This window comes from Phlebotomus papatasi, chromosome 2, assembly GCF_024763615.1.
Source record: "Phlebotomus papatasi isolate M1 chromosome 2, Ppap_2.1, whole genome shotgun sequence".
NCBI classification, from domain to species: Eukaryota; Metazoa; Arthropoda; class Insecta; order Diptera; family Psychodidae; genus Phlebotomus; species Phlebotomus papatasi.
Window position 1 is genome coordinate 1,332,773 of NC_077223.1, and position 25,170 is coordinate 1,357,942.

Sequence of the window (25,170 nt, forward strand, 5' to 3'; positions counted from 1 at the left end):
TTTTGTTGTGATCCATTCTTATGTGTTCCAGTGACAATGAACATTTAGAGCTGCAGGAGTTGCCATTTAGGACTCATAATTGCATTTCACACCCGTTTTTTCCTTTGTCATAGGTATAATGGCTGGATCCAATCGATCTGGTGATTTGGCTGATGCCCAAAAGAGTATTCCCATTGGGACAATTTGCGCCATCCTGACGACTAGTATAGTTTATCTGTCGTGTGTTCTTTTGTTTGCCGGAACTGTGGATAATCTCCTGCTGCGCGACAAGTGAGTATCTCATTTACTTTGTGGGTGGTTTACCGAAAAAACAACAAAAGCCCCCGTGATGAATGTGCTCCGGCGGTATTTTATCTCAGCGGTTGAACCCTCATTTTACTAATTCTGATTGTCCCATGCAGATTTGGTCAGTCGATTGGAGGGAAACTGGTGGTGGCCAATATGGCTTGGCCCAATCAATGGGTGATTCTCATCGGATCCTTCCTGTCCACCCTCGGGGCCGGACTGCAGAGTCTCACGGGAGCACCGAGACTGCTGCAGGCCATTGCTAGAGACAGCATTATTCCCTTCCTCTCCCCATTTTCTGTGTCCTCGAGTCGCGGTGAACCAACTCGTGCGCTCATTCTCACCGTCTGCATCTGCCAGTGTGGTATTCTATTGGGGAATGTAGACCACTTGGCACCGCTCCTCTCCATGTTCTTCCTCATGTGCTACGGATTTGTCAATTTGGCCTGTTTCCTGCAGACAATTCTGCGTACACCAAATTGGCGACCACGCTTCAAGTACTACCACTGGTCCCTGTCTCTCATCGGACTCGCTCTCTGTATCTCAGTCATGTTTATGACTTCATGGTACTTTGCACTCATCGCCATGGGCATGGCTGTTCTCATCTACAAGTACATCGAATACAGAGGGTAAGTCAGCATTTTTTCTCACATCAATCTTTTCAATATTGCAATTTTTTATTTCAAGTTCAATTTATTCGGGTATAATATGTTTGTTCAGTAAGAAAAAAAACTTCCAACTTAAAATTTTGCACAAGCAGGAACGCAGAAGTTAATGGTTTCTCCGGTTTTGTGAAATATTATGAAATTTTCTTGGGATTCGTGAACACTTTACAAATTTTTTAGGTGCCAATTCTGCAAAAACTTTAGAAACTCTTCAGGGATTCGTGAATATACTCATAAAATATTTCCTGGTATTCGTGAAAACCTTAGAAAGCTGTCTTGGGATTCGTGAATACTTAAAAACATTTCCTGGATTCGTACAAGTTTAGAAGTTGCTTTGGGATCCGTGAATACTTCTAAAGTTTTCTTAAGATTTGTGAAAACTTTAGAAGCAGCCTTGGGATTCCTGAATACATTGCAGGTTTTCTTGGGATTCGTGGATACTTTAGTATAGAAGCTGTCTTGGGATTCGTGGATGTTCTACAACTTATCTCGGCATTCGTGCAAATTTTAAAGTTTCTTTGGGATTCGTGAATACTTTAGAAACTGCCTTGATATTCATGAAATCTTTAGAATCTACCATGGGATTCATAAATACATTGTAAGTTTTATTGGGATTCGTGTATATTTTAGAAAATTTCCTGGGATTCGTACAAGTTTAGAAGTTGCTTTGGAATTCGTAATTACAATGCAAGTTTTCTTGGGATTGTTAATACTTTAACAATTTGCTTGGGGTTTGTGAATACTTCAGATGTTGTCTTGGTATTCGCAATTGGTTCAGAAGTTTCTTTGGGATTCACGAATACTTCTAAAGTTTTCTCAAGATTTGTGAAAACTTTAGAAGCTGCCTTGGGATTCGTGAATACATTGCAGGTTTTCTTGGGATTCGTGAATACTTTACAAATTATCTTGGCATTCGTGCAAACTTTAAAGTTTCCTTGGGGTTCGTGAATACTTTAGAAGCTGTCTTGGGATTCGTGAATGCATTGCAGGTTTTCTTGGGATTCGTGAATACTTTAGAACTATCTTGGCATTCGTGCAAACTTTAAAGTTTCCTTGGGATTCGTGAATACTTTAGAAGCTGTCTTGGGATTCGTGAATACATTACAGGTTTTCTTGGGATTCGTGAATACTTTAGAAGCTGTCTTGGGATTCGTGAGTGCTTTAGAACTTATCTTGGCATTCGTGCAAACTTTAACGTTTCCTTGGGATTCGTGAATACATTGCAGGTTTTCTTGGGATTCATAAATACTTTAGAATTTTCTTTGGGATACGTGAATTCTTCTAAAGTTTTTTTTTATTATTCGTTAAATCTTTAGTACTCCTCTTGGGATTCGTGAAAAGTTTACAAGTTTCCTTGAGATTCGTAAATACATTGCAAATTTCTTTGGGATTCATGAATACCTTATAAGTTTTCTTGGGATTCGTGAGTACTATGGAACTTTTCTTGGGATTCGTGAATACATTGCAGGTTTTCTTGGGATTCGTGAATACCTTAGAACTGCTCTTGGGATTCGTGAAAAGTTTAAAAGCTTCTTTAGGATTCGTAAATTCATTGCAAATTTCCTTGAAATTCATGAATACCCTACAGTTTTTATTGGGATTCGTGAGTAGTTTAGAATTTTCTTTGGGATACGTGAATACTTCCAAAGTTTTTTTTTTATTATTCATTTAATCTTTAGTAGAACCTATCTTGGGATTCGTGAAAACCTTACAAGTTTCCTTGGGATTCGTAAATACAGTGCAAATTTCTTTGGGATTCATAAATACCTTGAAAGTTTTCTTGGAATTCGTGTGTACTTTGGAACTTTTCTTAGGATTCGTGAATACATTACAAGTTTCCTTGGGATTCACAAATATCTTAGTAGTTTCCTTGGAATTCGCAAATGTTTTAAAAGTTTTCTTCGTTTTCTCGAATACATCAGAAGTTTTCTTGGGATTAGTAAATATTTTTTTAGTTTTCTTGATTTTCACAGATAGTGGAAAATTTTTATGGGATTTTCAGAAAAACCACGGGCTCTTTTGGCATATGAGTCCCTTGATGTTCAGCATTTATTAAGTGTTATAATTTTTTCCTTATCGTAAATCTTTTACTTTAAGGCTATGAAAATGATTGATTTTTTCTTGTAGCCTTAAATATTGTGAAATATATTTGTGTGATAGTGGTTTAGTAGATTATTTCTCTTTTTCAAAATCAAAACAGGAGATTTTGGGATATTCGAAAGAACTTTGTAAATTTTCTAAGAGAAAACAGTGCTATAAACATCTTTTTCACAGTGTTTTAGTTTCACCAAACTTTCCATACTTAATTTATAATTCAGCAGAACAATTTAAAATTTTTTAATTCTCCGGAGAAGAATTTTAGTTCAACGAAACGTGAAATCACGAAGCTATTTCACCAATACTGAATTTGAAATCCTGAGGACAAAATTTTAAGTAATTGCATTTGCTAAATAGTTGTTCTAAATTAGAGTTTCTGTCGTTTTTGATCCTGTTTAAAATTTTATTTAACATTTTTTTTGGTTAATTGCAAAATTCTATTCATATCTAAAATCTACGGGTTGAACGCTTGATTCGTTCATTGTTCCAGCTGATGTCGGAGTTCATTAAACATTTATATTTTTTGGTGAGGCGCGTGTATGTAAAAAAAAGGAACATGAATAAAATATAGCGGTTTGTTTTCCCTTTATTTCTGTTTCTCTATAAATATTGTCACACCAAGTGAGTTTGTACTGGAAAAGCTCTTTTGATTACCAATTTTTTTTTTTGCAAATTTTCATCCCCAATGAAAAATCATATAGTCTACACGTTTCTCAATTTTTTATGAGGAGATGTTTCATGCATAAAATGTTTGTGTATATACACCCTAAAGTTTCATTTGTGGTTGCTTTAAAATCCACACAATCTACCCATTAATAATTTACTTTAATAAAAGCGCAAAAACTTTGAAATTTTCGGAGTTTTGCGTGTTTTTTTTTGTTGGTTGTGCTGTGCGTCGGAGAACACTGAGAATGAAAATGTTCTGCAGAATAATAAGGCACTTTAACTTTTAAACAAGCTTCAGTGCCGTTGATTAATGAGTATTCCAGACAATCATTGGTATCCCCTTTCAAGTGCTATATACTTATCTTATACGCCTTTTTTCCGGGACAGATTTACATCTCTGGTCCATTTTGAGTAAAGCTACGTGGATGGGTGATAAATAGATTATCCTTCAAATAATCCCTATTCTAGCTTCAGGGATTAGTTTAATTTAGGTTTTTTTCTTGTGCTTCGCTACTTAAGAACAGCTATTCTGTTGGACATTTTGCCATGTTAATCTTATCTTAAATATAAAGCACCAAGAATCTTATTTGAATTGCCCTTAATACGGAGAGAAGTTTACGATTGATGTAGAAACAATTCCCTATAAAAGAATCCTTTCTACCTCATCAATCATTTTACTGCAATTTGAATATGATAAATAGAAGATTGATTTTGTATTTTGTTTCACACACAAAATACATTTTACAAGAAGGCATAAACTTTCCATTTATTATACAATGATATTCTTCAATCTACGTTTTATACTGAATTTTCAGACAAAGCTACAAATTAATGGGATTTCCATACAGAATTTTTTTCAAAATTGTCTCTCAAATCTCAAAGGAAATTAGATTTTTTCATTTTTTATTCATTGTATTGTATTTTGAAAAATTGCTAATCAGTTTTATTTGGATTTTAGGAAATTGAACAATATATTGCTAGTTTTCATTACATTCTTAATTTACATTGTCACCGCTAGGAGCGCTTAAATCGTACCGTAAATGCGGATGACTACCACCCTCCTGCTGTTCGTCGTAAGCTTTTAAAAATCTATTACTGATAGGATCTAGCATGTCTGATCGGTAAAGAGCGTCCTTAATTGATAGAATTAAACAAACAGGTATACAAAGGCACCCCCGAAGGGAAATGAACCGTATCTACGGTACTAACATAACATTAACATACATTGTTACGAATATGGGTAGAGGAGCCCCCACCCTTGTAACAAATGCACCTTGGCGGGACCGACTATCCCCTAGATAGAGAGTGAAAAAACTAGTATATGGCCTCCATCGAATAAAAACATCGTGGTTTCCCTTACTGATATTTTATTGCTTAATTGAGTTCTAATTCGGGCAGTTTACCCTAGAATTCAGTGTTTGAACTCCTCTAGACGTAGTTATGGATGATATAGGGTCAGGTTAGTCGATGGAAAGTTCCAAAGATCATTGCAAGAATAGATCGCCAAAATTTCGACGCTTCCACTGCCAATAGAGTATTCTCTCTCGCTAATGACAATCAATGGGACATATTCAAAGTCCTCAGAATCTAAGGGGAGATCCTCAGGTTTCATCGCTTTACAGAAGAAGTTCTGCTTCTCTGCTTCCAATAAGCCCCAAAGCGACACGTCTGGCCAAATGGGGTTTCTGTGCAGACTGCACTTTAAAAGAATTTTGGTTAATTTCCTGGTGAACTTACTAAAAAAAAATGTCACCATCCCGATGTAGCTCCTCTATCCGAGTATCCCTGGGAAGGCCAAGGGCCATTCTAATGCACTTGTTTTGTAAAATATGGAAGTTTCTTGAAGTGAATAGGTACCCTATGTCTCCAAACTATTAACCCGTAGGTCATTTGTGGCCTGACAATGGCTTTATATAGAAGTAATTTATTTTTAATTAAGTACTAATTTCTAATTAAGTGCTTCAGGGTCCATACTGAATTCTTTTCTTCCTTATGACCTTAATGGCCTTAATATGGGCAGAGAACATTAATTTGTGGTCAATGTTGACCCCTAAATATGTAACTTTTTCTAATTTATCGCATGACAGTTTAACCTGACATTTTCATTATATTTTTCCTGGATTTTGCCTTGCGGTAGATAACGATGGCTTCCGTTTTAGCGGCATATTTGTCTTGATTTTGCATTTGGAAAAAAAGTCATGAATTTTCTCAAGTTCCTAATCCAGGGCTTTAATCGCTCTGGGTACCCGAGAAGTAAAGTCACTGACGTACACTGCCGTGTCATGAGCCAACATGGCGACATTACACTTCTTGGGCATAGGGATATCTTGGGTTTCTCTGTCTCATCCAGGGATATTTCCTTATAAAAGTTTATGTATAGCCTTCCCGAAGTATATGGCTTAAGTGTAAAAATGTCACTGAACCTACTATTCTGCAATTTTCGCCCCAAAACGGGTAGTTGAGGCTATAGTTCTGGAGAAAGTGGGGGTCTGCCGTGATTAATTCACTACCCCTAGCCATTTAAGAGGCAAATTCGTCACAATATCTACCTCTTCCCTACTTTTGTACCGGTTTCAGACCTAAAGCTTAGCTATATGGCTTAATTGCTCTAATTTTTCATCAATCACAATTTTTTGGAAAAGTTTAACTTAGGATTGAATTATTAAAGATAATTGACCTATTAGACTCTCAAAAACCAATAAAATTGCTCGCTATTTAGGGTTTTGAGACCTTCGGAGCTGGGCTAAACCTCTAGTTTGAAGCCCCTATTACAAAACTATACAGTAGACTCTCGCAAATTCGGCTCTTTTAAGATCGGGCTACTTTATAATTCGGGCAGCGGTTACATTTGAAAAAAGTTTGTTGTCATTTTTCAAGTTTGATTATGATTATCAAATGAATCAAATATGCTCAAATTTAGCATGGTTTGTCTTAGTTTTGATGTGATTTTGCATTATTGAGGGATTTTCATGCAATTTACGTTATATATGAGTGTGTAAACTCAATATCTATGTAGGATTCGAAACAACGTTGAATATTGAGGTAATACTTCTTTAAATTTCACAAATAACTATATTTCAGGGATATGTAATTCACAATTGAATAAAATGCGTCTTCATTCTTTGATTAATTGCACAGGACTAAATTTGTCACCAAATGGGCTACTACATTTTCACGAACATAAATTATTTCCCACATCTATATGCACATGTCGCCCGAATTTCTGCCTAATTCAGCTGACATTTCGGTCCTATATGCCCGAATTTGAGAGAGTCTACTGTATTTTACTAGTTTTCCCTGACATTTAGAGCTTCCGTTGGTATTTGAATTGTTATTATAGATGTCACTCGGAACAACGGCGCTGATTTCTCCTAAGAGCATTCTTAAGTTCTGAATTGAACCTTCGGAAGGAATATCGCAAAGAAGTTTAGGTCCTTGACAATAATATACAAATATGACAATAATGTTCAAACTACATTTCCATCATTTTCCACTAAGTCGTCTCTCGGCTTAAGTTGCAAGTGTGTCTAGGGCATTAGGGATACAAACTCTCATCTTTAGCCCTCTTTACGACTTGGTACAGGATGTGGTGAAAACCGTAGGAAGAAATTTACGGGTTCTGCAGACATTTCTTGCAGTAAAGACGTTTTTCTACGCGATTCAATTAAAGACTTTCGCTGTTAAAGTACCGTACACTCAGGCGATTTGCTCTTCGGGGGTGACTTTGCTACCTTGCTGTTCGTAAGATTTTCTTTAATTCTAGCATTCAAAACAGTAAGTGAGGGACTCTCAAAATTCCGATTTAGAATTTATTCCGAATTACAGAAAATCAATTCCAATCTTCCGAAAACCGTTTTTTATCAAGTGTTTTCGGGTTTTTCGGTAGTTAAACCATTTTTTGTATTAAGTATTTTTATAGAGGCTATCTCACATATCTTCTCCATTTTACTGCTCGAACTCAAAGAGAGAGAGCAGTTATATAACCAATGTTTTTAACCTGTGACATGTCTATAGAGGCCAAATGGTAAGAGATATCGAGTTCTGATCTTCGACAACTCCCCCATATGTCAATATTATCTAGAATCGCCTTTTTCCTTACATTCGCCGTCCTCCTTCCCATCCAAAACCATGTTTTCTGATTTATTTCGAAAGCGGCTCTTGGAATTTTTCATTTTCGAAAATATTTTGGAGATACGCAAGATGAATAATTCGCCCTTGCTATGTCCGAAAAACGATATCGATATCGAATTTGCGAAGATCAAAGTTTAACCACTTTGGAGGGTCTATTTTTCATCCGATTTTCATAAATTTGGATATTTTTGAAAGATCTACAAAATTTATAACCCGGATGCATCGGACGACTTAATCGGTAATGAATTGGTAGTGTACTCTATTATATATAATATTCTGAATAAAACCTGTTTTTGTTAAGCACTTTTTTTATTTTTGAATAGTTTTTTACCATTCAAAAATACCATACAAAAAGATAATACACGTATAACTCTTTCTCTTGAGTTCGAGAACTTGCCATTTTTCAAGTTCAATTATTCAGATATTGAAAATATCTCGAAGAATATTTTCTGGGGAGTTATTTGTCTTCCTCTGAAGTAATTGTTAGTGGAAATGAACAAAGAAAAAGCTGATGTAGAATTTCTGTTGGAATTTTAATTTTCTGATGACAATTTCTATAGAAATGAGTAATATAAGTTCAACTTTGCGAAGACTGCATTTTCCTAGTGAATTAAGTTCTCGTTCGACTTGGAGCACCACACCATGGAGTGATTGAATGAAAATATTTTTCTTCAATTTTGCAGAGCTGAGAAAGAATGGGGCGATGGAATTCGCGGAATGTCTCTCACAAATGCTCGCTATGCAATGCTTCGGCTGGAAGATGGTGAGCCACATACAAAGAATTGGCGTCCACAGATTCTCATCCTGGCCAAATTGACGAATGACCTCACACCGAAATACCGCAAATTGTTGTCATTTGCCTCCCAACTGAAGGCTGGAAAGGGTCTGGCCATCTGCGTCTCAGTTATGCATGGGGATTTCACCAAGAACAGTGGCGAGGCAACGGCAGCCAAGCAGAGTCTCAAGAAAATCATGGAGGAGGAGAAGGTCAAGGGATTCTGTGATGTCTTAATAGCAAGAGACATAACCGATGGACTATGCCACATGTAAGATGTTGCTTACGTTACATAACCTAATTTTTTATTGCAGTTTTTGGACTTTAAGCAATTTAGTCTAGGGGTCCTAGGGGTTCTAATAATAATAGTAAATAAAAACGATCTAAATTGCTAAACGTTTCGTTCGAAAGCTGTGAGGATTTTATATTCAATTTTAACCATTTTGTGTTGAAGCTGTGCGCTGTTTATTTGCATTTTTAACTCTTTTGTGTTGAAGCTATGAATGTATTGTATACAAGTGAAATTATTTTATGCTTAAGTTGTGCTGGATTTCAACTCTCTTAGTACAGTATAAGTTGAGTAAAGTTATGCTTGTTTCTGTTCTTGATCATCAGTGTTCAAACAATCGGCCTTGGAGGCATGAAGCCCAACACTGTCATACTGGGATGGCCCTACAGTTGGCGCCAGTGTGAAGATGCCCGAACGTGGCAGGCGTTCTTACAGACTGTGCGAGTGGCATCTAATGCCAAGATGGCCCTTCTCGTGCCGAAGGGCATAAACTTCTTCCCAGAATCGACGGAAAAAATCTACGGCAACATTGACATTTGGTGGATTGTCCATGATGGCGGTCTGCTAATGTTGCTGCCTTTCTTGCTCAAACAGCATCGCACGTGGAGGAATTGCAAACTGAGAATCTTCACAGTGGCTCAAATGGAGGACAACTCAATTCAGCTCAAGAAGGACCTTAAAATGTTCCTCTACCACTTACGAATTGAAGCTGAGGTTGAAGTTGTTGAGATGGTAAGTCTTTTCTACAGGAAATTTCTAAGAAAGAGATCTTCTTCTTCTTTTATTTTACGTTGACATTTCTAAAATCAACACTGTTCTCATTTTCGCCGAAACTGTTCCATTTTCGCCGCCGGAATTGATCGCAGCGCCACGCTGTCAAATATTTTTTCTTTCGAATTTCGAAATTTAATCACCATCAACGCCTTCTTTGATTTCTTTATTTACAGATGGATAGCGATATTTCAGCCTATACTTACGAGAGAACTCTCATGATGGAACAACGCAATCAAATGCTGAGAGAATTGCGGCTGAACAAAAAAGAATCCCTCGGTGTGGTGAGTAATTTTCCGTTTTATTTTCTTAAATTGCAAAAATTGCTGTCTGATGTTGTGATTCTAAAATCTACCACGCGGAACAATTACCAAAAAAGAAAAAAATAAATAAAATTCACAACTTCATTCATGACGAAAGCAATATTCTACATTTGTTGTAGAATTTATTATACATATATTTAAAAAAAAAATATTTCATTGTAAAATAATTTATTGTTTTGTGTAATTCTGTGGAAGATGAAGAAGAAAGACCAAACACTGAAATTTTCTTAATTTCCCACTTTGAACGGTGAAGGTACAATCTTTGGTGGATTTCAGCGAAAGCACCGGCGAGGATAAATTGCCTCTGGTAAAGCACACGAAAAACAAAACAAAAAAACAACCGGCTAGATTCCTAACCCGTTTTTTTTTTAATTATTTCTCTTTCTTTTTCAACATGTATTTTTTTAATTTAAATTAATATTTGTGCAAGAAATCATTTTCTTTGAAATTTATTTTTCTCAAACACCCATATCATGTTTTTTATTCACATTTTTATAAATATTTCTTCGCCCTCCTTTTCTATTTAGTGCCAAAGTCTAGATATGTAATTTCTAAACTATGTTTTTTTTTTCAATTTTAATTGGCGTGAATTTTTTCATTCGACGTTTCATAAAATTCATGGAAAATTTCATTTTTTACATTTCACTTCTTTATTGAATTAATCGAAGCTTTTAGAGCTTTTTCGCTGTTGGTCTTAAATAGGGGATAAATAGGATAGACCAGGGTGATTTTTATATTTCAGAATTTCTATCTATTTTTAAATTATTTTAAGGTGATGGATTTGAAAAAGGAAAAATCAACTATTTTAAGAACATTGAGTAAAAAAGGGAGTGCGATTAACTTTTTTCCTCGTAACTTTAACACTTTTTAGGTGTAAAAATATATCAACATTTTTTAATGTTAATTTTACACCTTGTTAAGGGTAAAATTAACATGAAAAGGGTTAATTAAACCCCTAATATACCTAAAAAGTGTAATATTTACACCGATTACGGATCAATAATGCAGGGTTAAATTAAAATTTCCGGAATGTTATTTTAACTTTTCCAGATTTCTCTCAGTGAAAGCTTCCGAAATATTGAAATTTAGGTTAAGATATACTTAAAATAACAACAAATTGAATGCATAAAAACTTCAGTGAAAGATACTATATTGAAATTTTGGAAATATTCCCGAAAATTGCGGAGCTGTCAAAATATTTTTGTGACGAGAAATTATCGCGGAACATCTCTAAAGACGCTACCTAAAACTCCCTTGCGGAAAGGCTTAGAAAAGGTGGCCAAATAAGCTTTTTAAACTTTAAGGTAAAATTCATGCGAGGAACCGGTATACCGGCGAGTGACTATGAGACAAAGAACGATTATTAGAAGAGGAACGACTAATCATGCTCAATGAAGATAGCCTGATTGTGCTGCTCATTGAGAGGGTACCCTCAGTACCCATCTGCCAGGCAAACAAAAATTTACGAACAAATACGAACAAATGACAAAATTTTATGAACATTTTTTTGTGTTTTTACGAACAAGTGTTTGTAAAAGCACAAAAAATGTTCGTCAAATGATCATTTTACGAACAATGTTTGTGAAAAAAGTACAAAATTTTACGAACTTGTTTGTGGGTTATATGATTCACGACACGAGCATTTCGTAAGTCCTCCATAGGATTTCACAAACATTTACGAACAATTTTACAAAATATTTTTTTTCTGTAGGGAGAAATCGGGTGGGCGTCTTTGAATTGGGGTTGCTTTAAAATCGAACTTTTTTCTCCCATATCTAAATAAAACTTATCCTTATCATTTTACAATTCAGACTTACTTTCGTTTTGTGGAACTAATTTATTTTACGATAAGGTCCAATTCCATTCATAAACAAGATAAAAAAAGCCCTATTTTAAAGATGCTTCGATTCAAAGGTACACCACTTCCCCATAATTTAAAACTAGAAAAGTTAGAAACTGAACGTATTAAAAATATACAAAAATCCAAAAAACTGACTTAAAAAACAAAATTTGAAGTAGATTTAATAAATTTTTCGGGTATGAAATATTAATTGAAGTTAATAATTTTTATAAATTGCTAAGACTAAAATTTCTACCGCGTTCATAAATTATTACTTTTATATTAAATTTTTCTCGTTGAAATGAACACGTATTTTAGTACTTTACTGTTCTCAAGTGCTTCTGCATTATCGATTATTCTTTGTGTTGGTTACTCTCTCGACTGATATCTCTAGTCGTCGTCGTCTTCTAAATCCATCGAGCAGTCGTGACAGAAACCAAAACAAAGAAGAGTCGATAATGCAGAAGGACTTGAGAACAGTAAAGTGCTAAAAGAGAAACACGTTCATTTTTCTATGTGAACATTAAAAGGAATTCAAAGAGATAGATCACGCATTTGAATGCTCATTAGCGAGAACTAATGTGAATTGCATTAAAGTTTTAATTAAAAAAAATGTGATCCAGGATTAAACAAAGAAATCTCGAGAGCCAAGAAATATTTTTAATCTCCCTTTTCTGCATCGAGTTGAATTTTTTTTAGTCAATTATTTAGCTAAATTGCTCCGGAATCCGGAAAGAGTCCCTAATGTTCATCTCAAGATCCAATATGTTCTAGGTGTTCTAGGTCGACAATCCAAAGTTCAATGCGTTTGCATTGTTAAATATATTAAATAAATTATATTTTTTTAATATTTGAATAATATTTTTATTTCTTATTTTAAAAAGTTGTATAATTAACAAAGAAAATAGAAGTTATCTTTACGAGTTTAGCCTATAAATGATTAGTCTAAATAACATACAAAAATATTTTTTTATTCCAAAATATCATTTAAAAATGTTCAACATTAAAGAAACTAATCACAAATTATTTTTAAAACAACAAAACAAATCTCTAGTAGTTTTAAAAGTGTTTTTTTTTTAAGTGTAGTATTAAAATTTTATCGAAAATCAATATAGCAAACATCAATTTTTTTGTTGAATTTGGAACATGGATTATCCTTGACAAAAATAAACTTTTATAATGAAAAAAAAAATGGAATTGAATTTCATAAAATACATGGGATATAATTTCTTTATCCATTATTGGTGAAATAGACATAAAAATCTGATTGTATTGGTGTGGATTGTTGGGTTAGGACAAAAGGGTCGTTGAATTACAAATGAATTTGAGCGAAATAAAATTTTGCCACTCAGACAATTTTATCATCTCTCCATCATCATTTATCGTTGTCACTCATTGTGTTGATTTTGTTTATTCACAAAATCATACATATAAATGTGTACTGTGGATGAATATGCATGTTTACCATATGGCCATTTTCAATTTTCTGTATTTTTCTCAGTTTGTTTGATTCCAATAATCCCAACAAGTGCAATATTTGTCTAATGCAGTTGACAGCATGATGTGCCAAAAAGTTTCATCATAGTTTATGAACATACTTGTTTCTCATAGGCTACTTGCAGTTTCTTTCATTTCGATAAACATTACTTTGACAGATGATTTTGACAGCTTAACGAAACTTAACGAAATTTGGCACGTTTATATGCGCCATTTTGGAAAAAGTATGTTTACAAAATGAAAGAAACTGTGCGTATGCCATTAATGTGTCATTTATAGGAGCTTTCCTAATTCACTGTTTGTCCTATCTACCTTTAGTATATTTTTTTCTCTTAAAATGTCAATTTAACCTTTTAAGAGTTAGAGCGATAAACATTTAAAGAAAGAAAAGTCTACAAATTTTAAATTGATAAAATTCTTATGTAATTGAACATTCATAAATTTAATTTTTGTGAAAAAAAAACAGAGAGCTTTTAGCTTTTTTATTTATCTATTTAATTGCTACACTCAAATTGCCTTTTTGAAGGAGGTAATTGGAGTTTGATGGAAAAACTCTCGTCTTTCAGGTACAAGCAATTGTTGATCATCATCATCCGCATGATCAGGTGAAGTCAGCCACTAAAGTAAGATTTGCAGATTCAGCAGAACACAAGAGCGATGACATCTTCAATGACAGTGACCAAAATGAAGATCATCCCGATGATGTAAGTAATGGTTTTTCTCTCTGTATTATTCACCAGAAAAATTTTATTTTAAAGCCTCAAAAAACCTTAAACTTTTCCTCAATTTTAACTAAACAAGTCAAATAAGTAGTGAAAATAAACTAAACGTTTAACGTTAGAGACAACAACACTTTCCCCGGAAGTATTAAAATGATAAAGTAGCAAAATTAATTTATGAAGAGCATCTACAATGTAATGAGCTTAATTGGTGCAACATAAAGTTTTATCTTCACAGTCTCATAAGAATGAACTTTATTAGCACTTCCATTTTTAGATAATTACTTTGAAATTTTGGTTTCCCCATTTAGTTTTCACTCTAGATTATGTTTTTCTATCAAAGATAAAAAGAGTAGCAGAACGTCCTTGCTTTGCAGAATACTCGAACTCATAACTCTTTAATACATTGTGGTTCAACATTTTTTCTATTTTAATTGTTTCGATTGAAAAAATGGGATTAAAGTCTTATTTACCGGTTTAAAACACTTCGAAACGGTTCAAACCGTTCAAACTTTTCGAGAATTCAAAAACCTAGTATGGCTAAAGGCGTCTACACATTGGGAGCAATTTTCGTCAAAAATTGCGTTTTTGACAAAAATTTGACGTTTCCCCCTACAACGCTGCAGGGAATTTCCTTCAAAAAAGCAATTTTTGACAAAAATGGCTCCCAATGTGTAGAGGCCATAACCCTAATTGTTTATCTAGAAAATTGTGCTAGATTCGACTTCACAGTAAAAATAAGTTGAAATTCGCATTCAGAAGAAATTCGAAAGAATTTTTTCCGCTTCTGGGAAATTGGAAAACTCATGGGTACTCTCGTCCCCAAAAGGACGAAAAGGAGACATACTTCAATTTTACAAAAGTCAATAATATCAATTTTGTGAATTATTTTTGCGTGTTAAATGACTCCTTTACAATGTTTATCACTAAAACAAGAAGAATTATTGACCAATATCTTCTGGGATGTCCAGGAAGTGATCAAGAAGACACCAAATTCCTGCTTGCCAACAGATTCCTCAAAATATTTCACACAAAAACACTTTGAAACACATTTCTCTCAACACGATGTTATTGTAGACACATTCAGCTTTCTCAAAAGCATAAAAGACACTTCCTGGACAATCAGAATTCACCAAAATCAGGAAGAATAGGAAAAACTTCCCTGAAAACAATCTCCCGCACTGCCAAATCGTCAGTTAAATCAGCATTTATCGTAACTTCATTTTTGCGATTTTGAGGTATATACATATTTGAAATCAGCGTAATTTTGTTTATTAAACGCACTTGTGAAAAAGAAACTTTTATAAGCCCAATAAAAATTATTTTAAACAAAAATTATCGTAAGTGCCCTTAGTTAAGAAAAATTTATCAGCATTTGCCGTAACTTCTTTTGCTCACTTGCGTGGCTTGTAATTTGCAGCAAAAATGTAGTATTTCTCATTACAACGTTTATAAACTCTTCCAAATATCGAAAGACAGTGCGAATAGTGTAACATGAAATCATTTTAATTCAATATTTGCGAGAAAAAATCCCTATCCATCTGTCATTAATTCAAAACAAAACAAGCGACGTGGCGCACAAAATTTATTACAATTTATTTAATAAAACTTACGAAATAAAAACTTTTAGGGACAGGGATAACAGTAATATTGACTAATTTAGTCAAATAAAGGCGCTTATTATCACTAGAATAATTCAAATTGATATAATGCATTTTAGAAAATTGTCGTAACTTCCAGAATCTCCATACATTGGAAGTTACGGCTTTATAAATGATGGAAGTTACGATAAAATATTATTGTATTTCTTCTAACATATTTCTCAATATTGCAGCTTTTAAATAATTTTATGAAGATTTTCTCGAGTCAACTTACAGTTTATTAATGCCATTTTTATTATTTTTACTCAAAAGTATCGCATTCGGGGCTCATTTTTAAGAAAAATAATATTGAACTGAAAATTTTCTTCTCCTGAAAAGTTGTCAAAAGGAAGTTACGAAAAATGCTGATTTAACTGACGAAATGTCAAAATTATCGGCCATATTGGCAAAAATGTCGCTCCCGCTTGGAATTTTCTTACAAAGGTTGGTGTCAAAAAGCAAATGGCGGACATTGGCGGGATAACCTTACATTTCAGCTCTAGATTTTTGGGGACGAGAGTACCCATAAAGTTTGAACAAGTTTTTTGAAAATTTAAGAAAAAAATATTTTTCGAATTTATGCAATCTGTAATTGTTAGTTATCATACTTATTGGCCCCGAGAGGTTTTTCTTTATTCTGGTCTAGAAGTATCAAAAAAGTCACAATATCTGCAAGGAAGCAGAAAATCGAAAATTCACGATTTTTGACCAAGAATATCTTAGCTCAAGAGTTAATTGGGATCCTGCAAAAAATATCCTAGATTTTGACATCCTTGTAGTTTGTAATTATCCAGAAGAATCGGATTTTTATCGATTCTAAATAGTCCAAAAAAATTCGTTTTTCCATGGGTACCCAACCCAGTGTCCCAAAAGAGACGAAAGAGTTAAGGAACCCGGGCCTCTCGTATTAATCTCCTCCAGTTCTGGCGATTCTTTGCTAGCTCCCACCAGCACCTCAGCATCCTCAGCTGTTTAACTTTATAACTTTATAAATTTATTAAAATATGCATGTGTACAGTGCCCGCTCTCTAATCCGGATCGCCGTAATCCGGACGAGTTATCGACGGTTACATTTAAAATGATTTTGTGGTTATGCATGCACGAATCAGCAATGAAAATGAATTGTCCTGTGATGTTTTTGTTTAATAAATAAAGTATAATAGAATAGAATTCTCTAATTATTCTTTTTAAACTTCTTTAAAACTTTTATTCTAATTCTAGAAAAAAAAACCTTGTATTATATTTTCGAGACGTTGAACAAATTCAAAAAATCCATCCGGATTACGAAGGGGACATCTGTCATATTGTATCCCAATTATCCGGATTACAAAGCGGGCACTGTAATATATTTTTCAGTGTTTAAATTTTAATATTTTGCTCTTTTTCAAGACAAACTTGTTGAGTATCCTACCCTACCACGGTTTGTCATTTGACCGAAAAACGACCAAAAACGGTCGGTAGGTTTAGTGTTAAAGACACTGTCCACTACTTCCCTACATCGTTTTCTTCGAATTTCTTTTTTCTTGAGGAAGTTCTCTCTGTGAGAGAATTAAACGCCATACTTTCTTTTAGGGTAAAGTATCTAAGACATGAGTATTCCGCAAAGCTGGAACGTTTTGCCATTACTTTTGTAACGATTTATAATGAAATTGAAGGAGTCAAATCATGTGGCTCTTAAACCTCAAGTCTGAGGTGGCCATAAATCAAGGGTTACGAGAATTTCAAGAAAATAGCTATCGTTTATGAGGCGTGTATGGCCGTGTATTGAATGGTATACTGGAGTTGTTCTGCAAGGGGCTACTTATTTGACCCAGTTTAGAGCAAAAGTTCCCTAAAAGTCTTGCAACTTTGGATATATATTGAGTTTGCAAAATAGAAGAATAAAATGTGCCTTTTGCATGTAGGATTCGGAAAAGGAAAAAGACACGAAGGAAGCTACGGAGGAGAATGAGAAGAGTGGCGGTGATAGTGAGAAGAATAAATCAAGCGGTACGTCCGCTGCAAAATCGGTCACATCTCCAGCAAATAGCATAAAGAAAGATGATGACGATGACGCTTCAGGGGCAGATGAGAAAGCTTCACATGATCAAAAGTCACCTGAAAAATCAAAGCCCAGTATTAAACCGTAAGGCTTTTGGTGTTTTCTTTGTTTTTGTGAAATGATTTGGAAATGGGGTTATTGATTATTTTGCAGAGACGAAGGGAATGTGCGAAGGATGCACACGGCTGTGAAATTGAACGAAGTCATCGTCAATAAGTCGCATGATGCTCAATTGGTTATTTTGAATTTACCTGGTCCTCCAAAGGTTACTCGCCTAGAACGAGAGAGCAATTGTAAGTAATAATGAGGAGATTTATCCTAATTTTAGCCCCCATGCGTCAGATTTAATTAAATTGTTGGAAACTTTTAAAGATATGGAGTTCTTGGAAGTGCTAACAGAAGGCCTCGAGAGAGTTCTAATGGTTCGTGGTGGTGGCCGAGAAGTCATCACAATTTACTCTTAAGCTTAATTAGTGAAGATTACAAAGAAGAAAAAAAATGAACAGTATAATTAGAAAGTGAAAAAGGTAACTTTGAATGTCGTGTTATCATTAAGGAATTAAATTCAATTCTAGACTCTAAATTAAATTTAGTGAAAGAAAAAATTCACATTCACGTGGAAAAGTGATTAGCTACACAAGTTCGTATAATCTTTACCAAAGACAGAAAAAAGAAGTATAAGAGAAAAAGATGATAACAATTTATAGTGAAGTATTTTTAGTAACAAAGATATAAAAAAAAACAAATGGAATCGAGTGAGGAAACAACTTTAATCAAAATGTTTTTTGTATTTGAGTTGAAAAAAAAAAGATTTTCTAAAACTGTTTTGTTGGAAAGACAACAAAAAAAAAGAGATTTTATCGATTAGTTATGGATAAATAAGAGAATTTTTAGAAATTACTAGGCTATGTACTAAAAGTGTTATATTTTTTCAATCTGTTATACAATTTGTTTCATCAAGTAAAAAGTCATTAGAGCACGTTAGCATATTCCTGTTGCAGACAAGAAAGGGTAAGTAAATTGAAAAAACAAAGTTATTTTAAAATTTAAATATATATTTTCGATGAGATCTACTAGAAGAAAAAAAACTAATAAAAGAAATAGACAAAGAATTATGCTGAAAAGAGATGAAAGATATTTTTGTGAAGTGCGAGAATTCCAAGAAAAAAATCGCTTATTTGAAATGAAAAACAGGAAAAGATGGTAAAACCATTAAAAAAAAGATAGCATATATTCATTAAAAAATAACAACACCAACTTTAATTTATTGAGAGACAAAGTGAAAAGCAAAAAAAAAGAGAAACATTTTTCTTAACGACTTAATTTCTATATTTGTATGTTTGCTCTCGTTAGAACAACTAAACTGCCATTAAATTTGTACATAAAAAAAAACAATATATAGATTTTATGAGGTATATAACATGAAAAAAAATTATGAGCGACTTATAAAATAAATTAGGCATTTTTTGAAAGGAAGAAAAAAACAAAAAAAAGTATAACAAAAAGTGGAAAACAATTATATAACTCTTAAGAATTTTTGGCCTAGAAATTGAAGTTAAAAAAACAATTATTGAGAACTTTTCGTCTCGTTGGAAGATAAAAAACTCCAGAGAGAACATAATGTTTTCACAAGACTGTCTTTTCCGGAAATTTCAACATTAGAATTTTATCACTGGACGATTTTTTTTAAATCAGTTGCAAGAGTTATTTTGCTAAAGTATCTTGCGGCTAAGTGAAACAGTACTCATTCGGCAATACACAAACTTTTATGTGCCTTAATGCGATATTTTTCAATTTTAGATAGTTTCGTTGAGATTATTTTTCGAGATTGGTTTATTTTCGATGTTATACTAATTTATAGAAACATTGAAAATTTCGATAGTGTACTAAACTGCTTCGGGCAACCCTAATTCTAGTAGTTTGATTTTGCACTAAAGCGTCGTCAATTATTTTTGACAATGGACGAGAAACACTGATTTTGGCATACGAATCTGCATTCGAAGAACAGTGGAATCACACAGAAGAATAATTATTAAAATGAAGAAATGAGCCGATCAGTCAGATATTACTGTGCGTCTTAATTGTTTTCTGAACCACATGATCGGAAAATCAATTCGAGCAATTTTCTATGGCCACCAACCATGTTTCGGGCAGTTTTCGGGAACTTTTCACGCTTGCCAACTTCTTATATCAATGTTGGTAAGTGTGAGTATGTGGCGAGATCAAATCAAATGCCCAGCAACGAAGGAGTTTAAGATTCTAGAAGCGTGACGACAGCGGCCTCTATCAATTCCGTGGCGCTGCATTTTCCCGACCTGTTCTTAACATTTTTACCATGTTTAATAAGGTTATAAATTTTATTGTAATAATTATATTTTAGTATTCTATTGAAAACAATATGAAACTGGTTGAAAAACTCGTAATTCAGAGGTTTATTCCCCACACCAATTTTACCACTCAAATACTTACGTGATGAACCCTGAACATAGTTTCCAAACTTCTTACGCCACTAAATGTAAAATTCCCATAAGACATAAAGGAATAGGTTCGTGAATAGCTTGCTTTTTAACATTCTAGCAGTTCAGATCATTCACCGTTCCCATGCCTGTCAATCCTGTTTCGGGTACTTATGGGAACTTTCCTCGCTTTCCAACTTCTTATGTTAGTATTGACAGTTGCTGAGTGTAAAAAGGAGCCGAGATCAAATGCTATTTCTCTTTTTAGCATTCTTGCTGTTCAGATCGTTCAAATATTAACAAGTTTTCTTACCGTGGTATCACACATAAGAAAAATATTAATATCTAAGCAATCTAAACTGTGAGAATTTCAAGAAAAGATATGAAAAGATAGCAAGTAATCTAATGAACAAAATTGAAAGCGTGGAAACTACTTGAAAACTGCCCGAAATACAGTTGGCACGCATAGTAAATTGCTCCAATTGATTATCAGACGATTCAGAAAATTCAGAAAACAATTAATACGAGCAATAATGTTTTACTGGTCGTATTACTCCACTAGATTGATCCTTTTCCAAAACACGTATTTTTTATGCAATCGGTGCAACAATACATAACCGAGACATTATCCATGCTTGTCAAATGTGTTTCGAGCAGTTTTCGAGTAATTTCCATGTCTGCCAAGTTTGTACGCTAGTGCGTGCAGTTGGAAATTGTGAGTGGAAGGTAAGATCGAATACTTGCTACTTTTTTTGACATTCTAGCAGTTCAGAAAGCAATTATATTAATATGAATCTTATTAGTCCCGTTCAGTAATAAGCTTTCAAAGAGACAAATTCACTTCAAAGCCAAGCCAAACCTATTCGAAAATCTATCGGAAGTCTAAAGTGAAGTGTGTAAACGTTTGTTGGAAAAAGTTGATTTTTGTGTAGGTTTGCGGAATTTATGGATGGAAGATCGTTTGAATAACAATTTCATTAAAATAAATGTCCTTTTCATGAACTTGCTCACCTTTATGTAAATCATCGTTTTAACTTTTCAACTTCCAACGGGTTTTAGTTAAGTGCTCTCTAATATACCTTTTGGGACAGAAAAAACCACAACCAGAGAGAGCTCGAAATCGGAAATGTTATTATAGAACGAGAGGAGTCTGTCAATTGTCCTTAAAATTAATCGAAATTCGAAAGCTTTTGAGAGCTTTAAATCGAAGAGAATTACAGCTTCGATCAGCGAAGGATCGATATATTATCGACCGATAATCGATCGCTTTGTCGAAATTATTAATTTACATTACGTTTGCTTCTTGACCGTGGTGTCACATATAAAGATTAATATTTAGAAAAGCCGCAGAGAGAGGTATATAGTATTCAAAAAAAAATTTTTTTTTTTTTGGAAAAACACGTGTGTAAGAAAGAGTGCACTCTAGTGCAGTAATACGATGAGTAAGATATTACTGTTCGTATTAATTGTTTTCTGAATCGTAGTTATAGCTTTCTGAATCATAGTACAGGCAATTCGAGCAATTTTCCAAGCGTGCCAACTGTGATTCGGTCAGTTTTCGAGCGAAGCGCGAAAGAGAGGCATGATAAAACACTTTCTATCTTTTTTGCCATTCTCGCAGTTCAGAAAGTATTAATCTTAATATTAATCTTATATGTGACATGGTCACGAACCTCTTTTGATTTTCACAATTTTATTCTTTTCGACGTTTCAAGTATGGATATCCTCTTCATCAAGTATCGAATATGACAGGAAAAATCACGTACTGGCGGAAACTGTTACACTGTACTTGGACTTGAATCACCACTTCTGCCATAATGTTCACCATTCGACTGATTGACACAAGAATCCATTTCTGTGCTGAAGTTGTGATCCAAGTCTAAGTGAAATGTAATAATTCCCGCCTGTACGTGATTTTACCTGTCATATTCAATATTTGATGAAAAGGTTGTCCATTTTTCGTCCAACTTGTTTTACATTACATCGGACCGAAAGTATCCTGTAAGAATTTAGTTATAGCTAATTTTCTCAACACGTTCAACAGTCAACGAAAGAATATCAATTTTGATTTGCTCTAAATTTGTTTCTTGTCGAAAAGAATACAACTGTCAAAACTGCTAGAATTAGAATTGCCAAGTATAACTAATTAGAAATTTCTTGTTTCATCTTTTATGTTTATCTAATGATGTTCATCTAATCATGTTCTAATCATTTATTCAAAAAAACACAAGAAAAATCTTGTGTTTTTTTGTGATTATATTATTGATGTGACAATGCCACTGTTAGGAGAGAAATAACAAGTTTAATTCTTCTTCTTCTTCTATTTGACGTTTAGGCTGTCGTAATCGCTCGGGTCCAATAGCCGAACAAGTTTACCCTGAATTTAAATATCTGTCAAAACTGCTAGAATTAGAGTTTCGCGATACAACTATCTTTTTAGTTTTGCTTACCTTTTTCATTATGTACTCTTATAGTGTTCTACATTTGAATGTTACCATAAATTTCCTTGTCTTTATTGTATTATTATTTATCAATAATTTTTTTTTTTGAAAAGACAAAGTGCTAAATGTGCAAGATATTTTAGCAAAGAAATTCTGCAACTCTTGCTCAAAAATGTTTAGAATAACGAATCTTTCTATTTACTTTCATTATCAATTGGTATTTTTAAATTGCCTTTTGTTTTTTTTTTTTTAGTTTTCCCCCAAGTGAAAGAAAAATGTAAACCTGAAAATTGCGCGATGTTGTAAATTAATAAAAAGAAAATTAGTAAAAAAAAATGGAATCAGCTCATTTACTGTGAATCAAATATAAATTGTAATTTAAAGTTGAGAAAAACAAGAGTGACGTTATTAGGACAAAACGTTTTAAATGTAAATTGACGAAAGTTTAAATGATTTATTTTGGAAATTCTAAATTTCTCCAGGGAAGAAATTAAATTTCACGGTAGACCTTAAGTATAAGAAGCAAAAAAGAGATTGAGTAAGAATTTTAAAAGTTCCCCACATTGTTAATCAAATTTTTAATAAGGAAGGAAACCAGTGAGGAACAATGGGAAGAGATAGACAAATGAAAGAATTACTTTTATTTTCGAAATAATTGCAGAAATGTCGAAGAAAAAGTAATTATAGGGAATGTCAGACATTTAATGGACTATTTAAAAATGGATTATTCTTTATAGAATGTCCGACAAAAAAAAAATCGAAAAAAAGAAATAGAAGAAAAAAAGCATGAAATCTGAAATTAACGAGAATATTTCTTGTCATTCTCTATTAGGTAGATGAAAAAGAAAGTCTTATTGATTTAAAATAGTCATAAAAATAATGTATAATATGCGAGTGAAGGTTAGAAATATTAAAAGAAAAAAAAAATACTTTTCAACTTACCCGCCGGGTGTGTCTCAAACTTATGACGAAACAACCAACTTTTGCTGTGTCTTTGCGAAAGAATTAGAAGAAAATTATTAAAAAAAAAAACTCTTTCACTTCAAATGAAATGTGAAGATTATTCTTCTGCATGAAATACACGAAATTCGAAATTTTCATGAGAATTTTTTTTTCATGAAATTTAGAAATGAAATGAAAGGCAAATTCGGATATAAAACCGAAAAATTCTCAAGCAATACTATTTAGAGAATTTAAGAGAAAAAAATAACTATATTTTCGAAACTTGTAACTCTTGTAAATTTAAAAACATCCATTGTTCGATGGCTATTATGTTTTCCCGTTAAATTCTGCTGATTTCACTGACATTTCGTTAAGTTTCCCTGTCACTGTCGGATCAAACTGGACGAAGCGGGACAGAAGTGCTAGAAAAGTAAATGGAGTAAAAAATAATATCCAAAATAACAATAAAACAACTTTTCTTACCATCGAGTCGTCTTCGTTAAGTTGTTTTTTCCGAAAGACTTAGTTTTTTTGACGAAGCGCCCCAGTCACAATTTTGAACAAAAAAATCTAGAAAATGCCTATATAGAGTGAAACAAATAAGGAATGAAATTGTTTTGAAAAAAAAAATATAATAAAAGAAAAACAAGCATAATTATGAAACTTGACTAGTGAACAGATGAAATTAAATTAAATGTGTGTAGAGAAAAAAAAAACAAAATGACTTATGTCGTTCGATAATATAATACAAGAAAAAAAAACATGAATTAGAAAGCAAATTACTACTATAATATACAAGAAAAAGAAAACTAGATAATATTTTAGGATCAAATAAAATACAATTTTTTTGGTGAAGAAGAGCAAAGAAAATAACACAAAAGACTGTCACTTGACGGTCTTTCGTTAGGTTTAAAAGACGTAAACAAAGTCGATTGCAGAAGAATTATAGACAAAAACAAATGAGACACATACTTCAAAAAGAATTTTACAAAAAAAAATAAGAAAAAAAAATTCTTTCCATCTGTACGATTAACAGAGAAGCAAAATTTACTTAAGTGTAATGTAAAGTTAACAAATTATTGTACTTAAGTTTAATTCACCACCGCAATTAGAACATGTTTTCGAATCAACTTCATTTTCTACAAAAAAATGGATTCTATAATTCATCTGAACAAAGAATCACCTTCATTTTACAAAGTACGTGAAAAATTTACAATTTGAATTTAAGGAAAATTGAAAAAATAAGTATTTTTTGCAACAGGTGGCACTTGGAAAGTATTTCCCATTCATTTAAGTTTGTTATTATATTCCAAATGCAAAGAAACTTAAACAAAAGTGCGGTATCTAAGTCTAATATTTATCCTGGATTTTTTAATTGAGTTATGAATTACTTTTATATTTTTTACATGTTTACACAATTACATAATTCAGAAAGGGTGGATTAATAGCTTTGGAAAAGTGATTAAGAACAAAACTAATTTAATTTGCTTTTGGACTGCATCGATCGCCGTACCTTCTCAAAAATCGTAACGATCTACCGATCTTACAGAGATCGGTAAACAGTCGTTACAGTCTTATAAAGATCGATAGAT

General features: G+C 33.2%; 1 protein-coding gene across 6 annotated transcripts in view; it reads left to right on the forward strand.

Moving 5' to 3' along the window:
* LOC129802080 (solute carrier family 12 member 4) overlaps positions 1 to 24,247 on the forward strand; it is a 215,325-nt gene extending 191,078 nt beyond the window's left edge. For 3 of the 6 annotated variants that reach the window (XM_055847641.1, XM_055847642.1, XM_055847640.1), the window contains exons 11-20: positions 114 to 270; positions 402 to 914; positions 8,528 to 8,890; positions 9,235 to 9,640; positions 9,856 to 9,963; positions 10,256 to 10,309; positions 13,906 to 14,043; positions 17,603 to 17,823; positions 17,893 to 18,032; positions 18,112 to 24,247. In XM_055847641.1, coding sequence (XP_055703616.1) covers positions 114 to 270; positions 402 to 914; positions 8,528 to 8,890; positions 9,235 to 9,640; positions 9,856 to 9,963; positions 10,256 to 10,309; positions 13,906 to 14,043; positions 17,603 to 17,823; positions 17,893 to 18,032; positions 18,112 to 18,203 — 2,192 coding nt within the window. In that variant the 3' untranslated portion in view covers positions 18,204 to 24,247. The remainder of the gene's footprint in view (positions 1 to 113; positions 271 to 401; positions 915 to 8,527; positions 8,891 to 9,234; positions 9,641 to 9,855; positions 9,964 to 10,255; positions 10,310 to 13,905; positions 14,044 to 17,602; positions 17,824 to 17,892; positions 18,033 to 18,111) is intronic. The other 3 variants (XM_055847645.1, XM_055847646.1, XM_055847643.1) reach the window with 1 other exon arrangement.
* Positions 24,248 to 25,170: the final 923 nt, after the last annotated feature.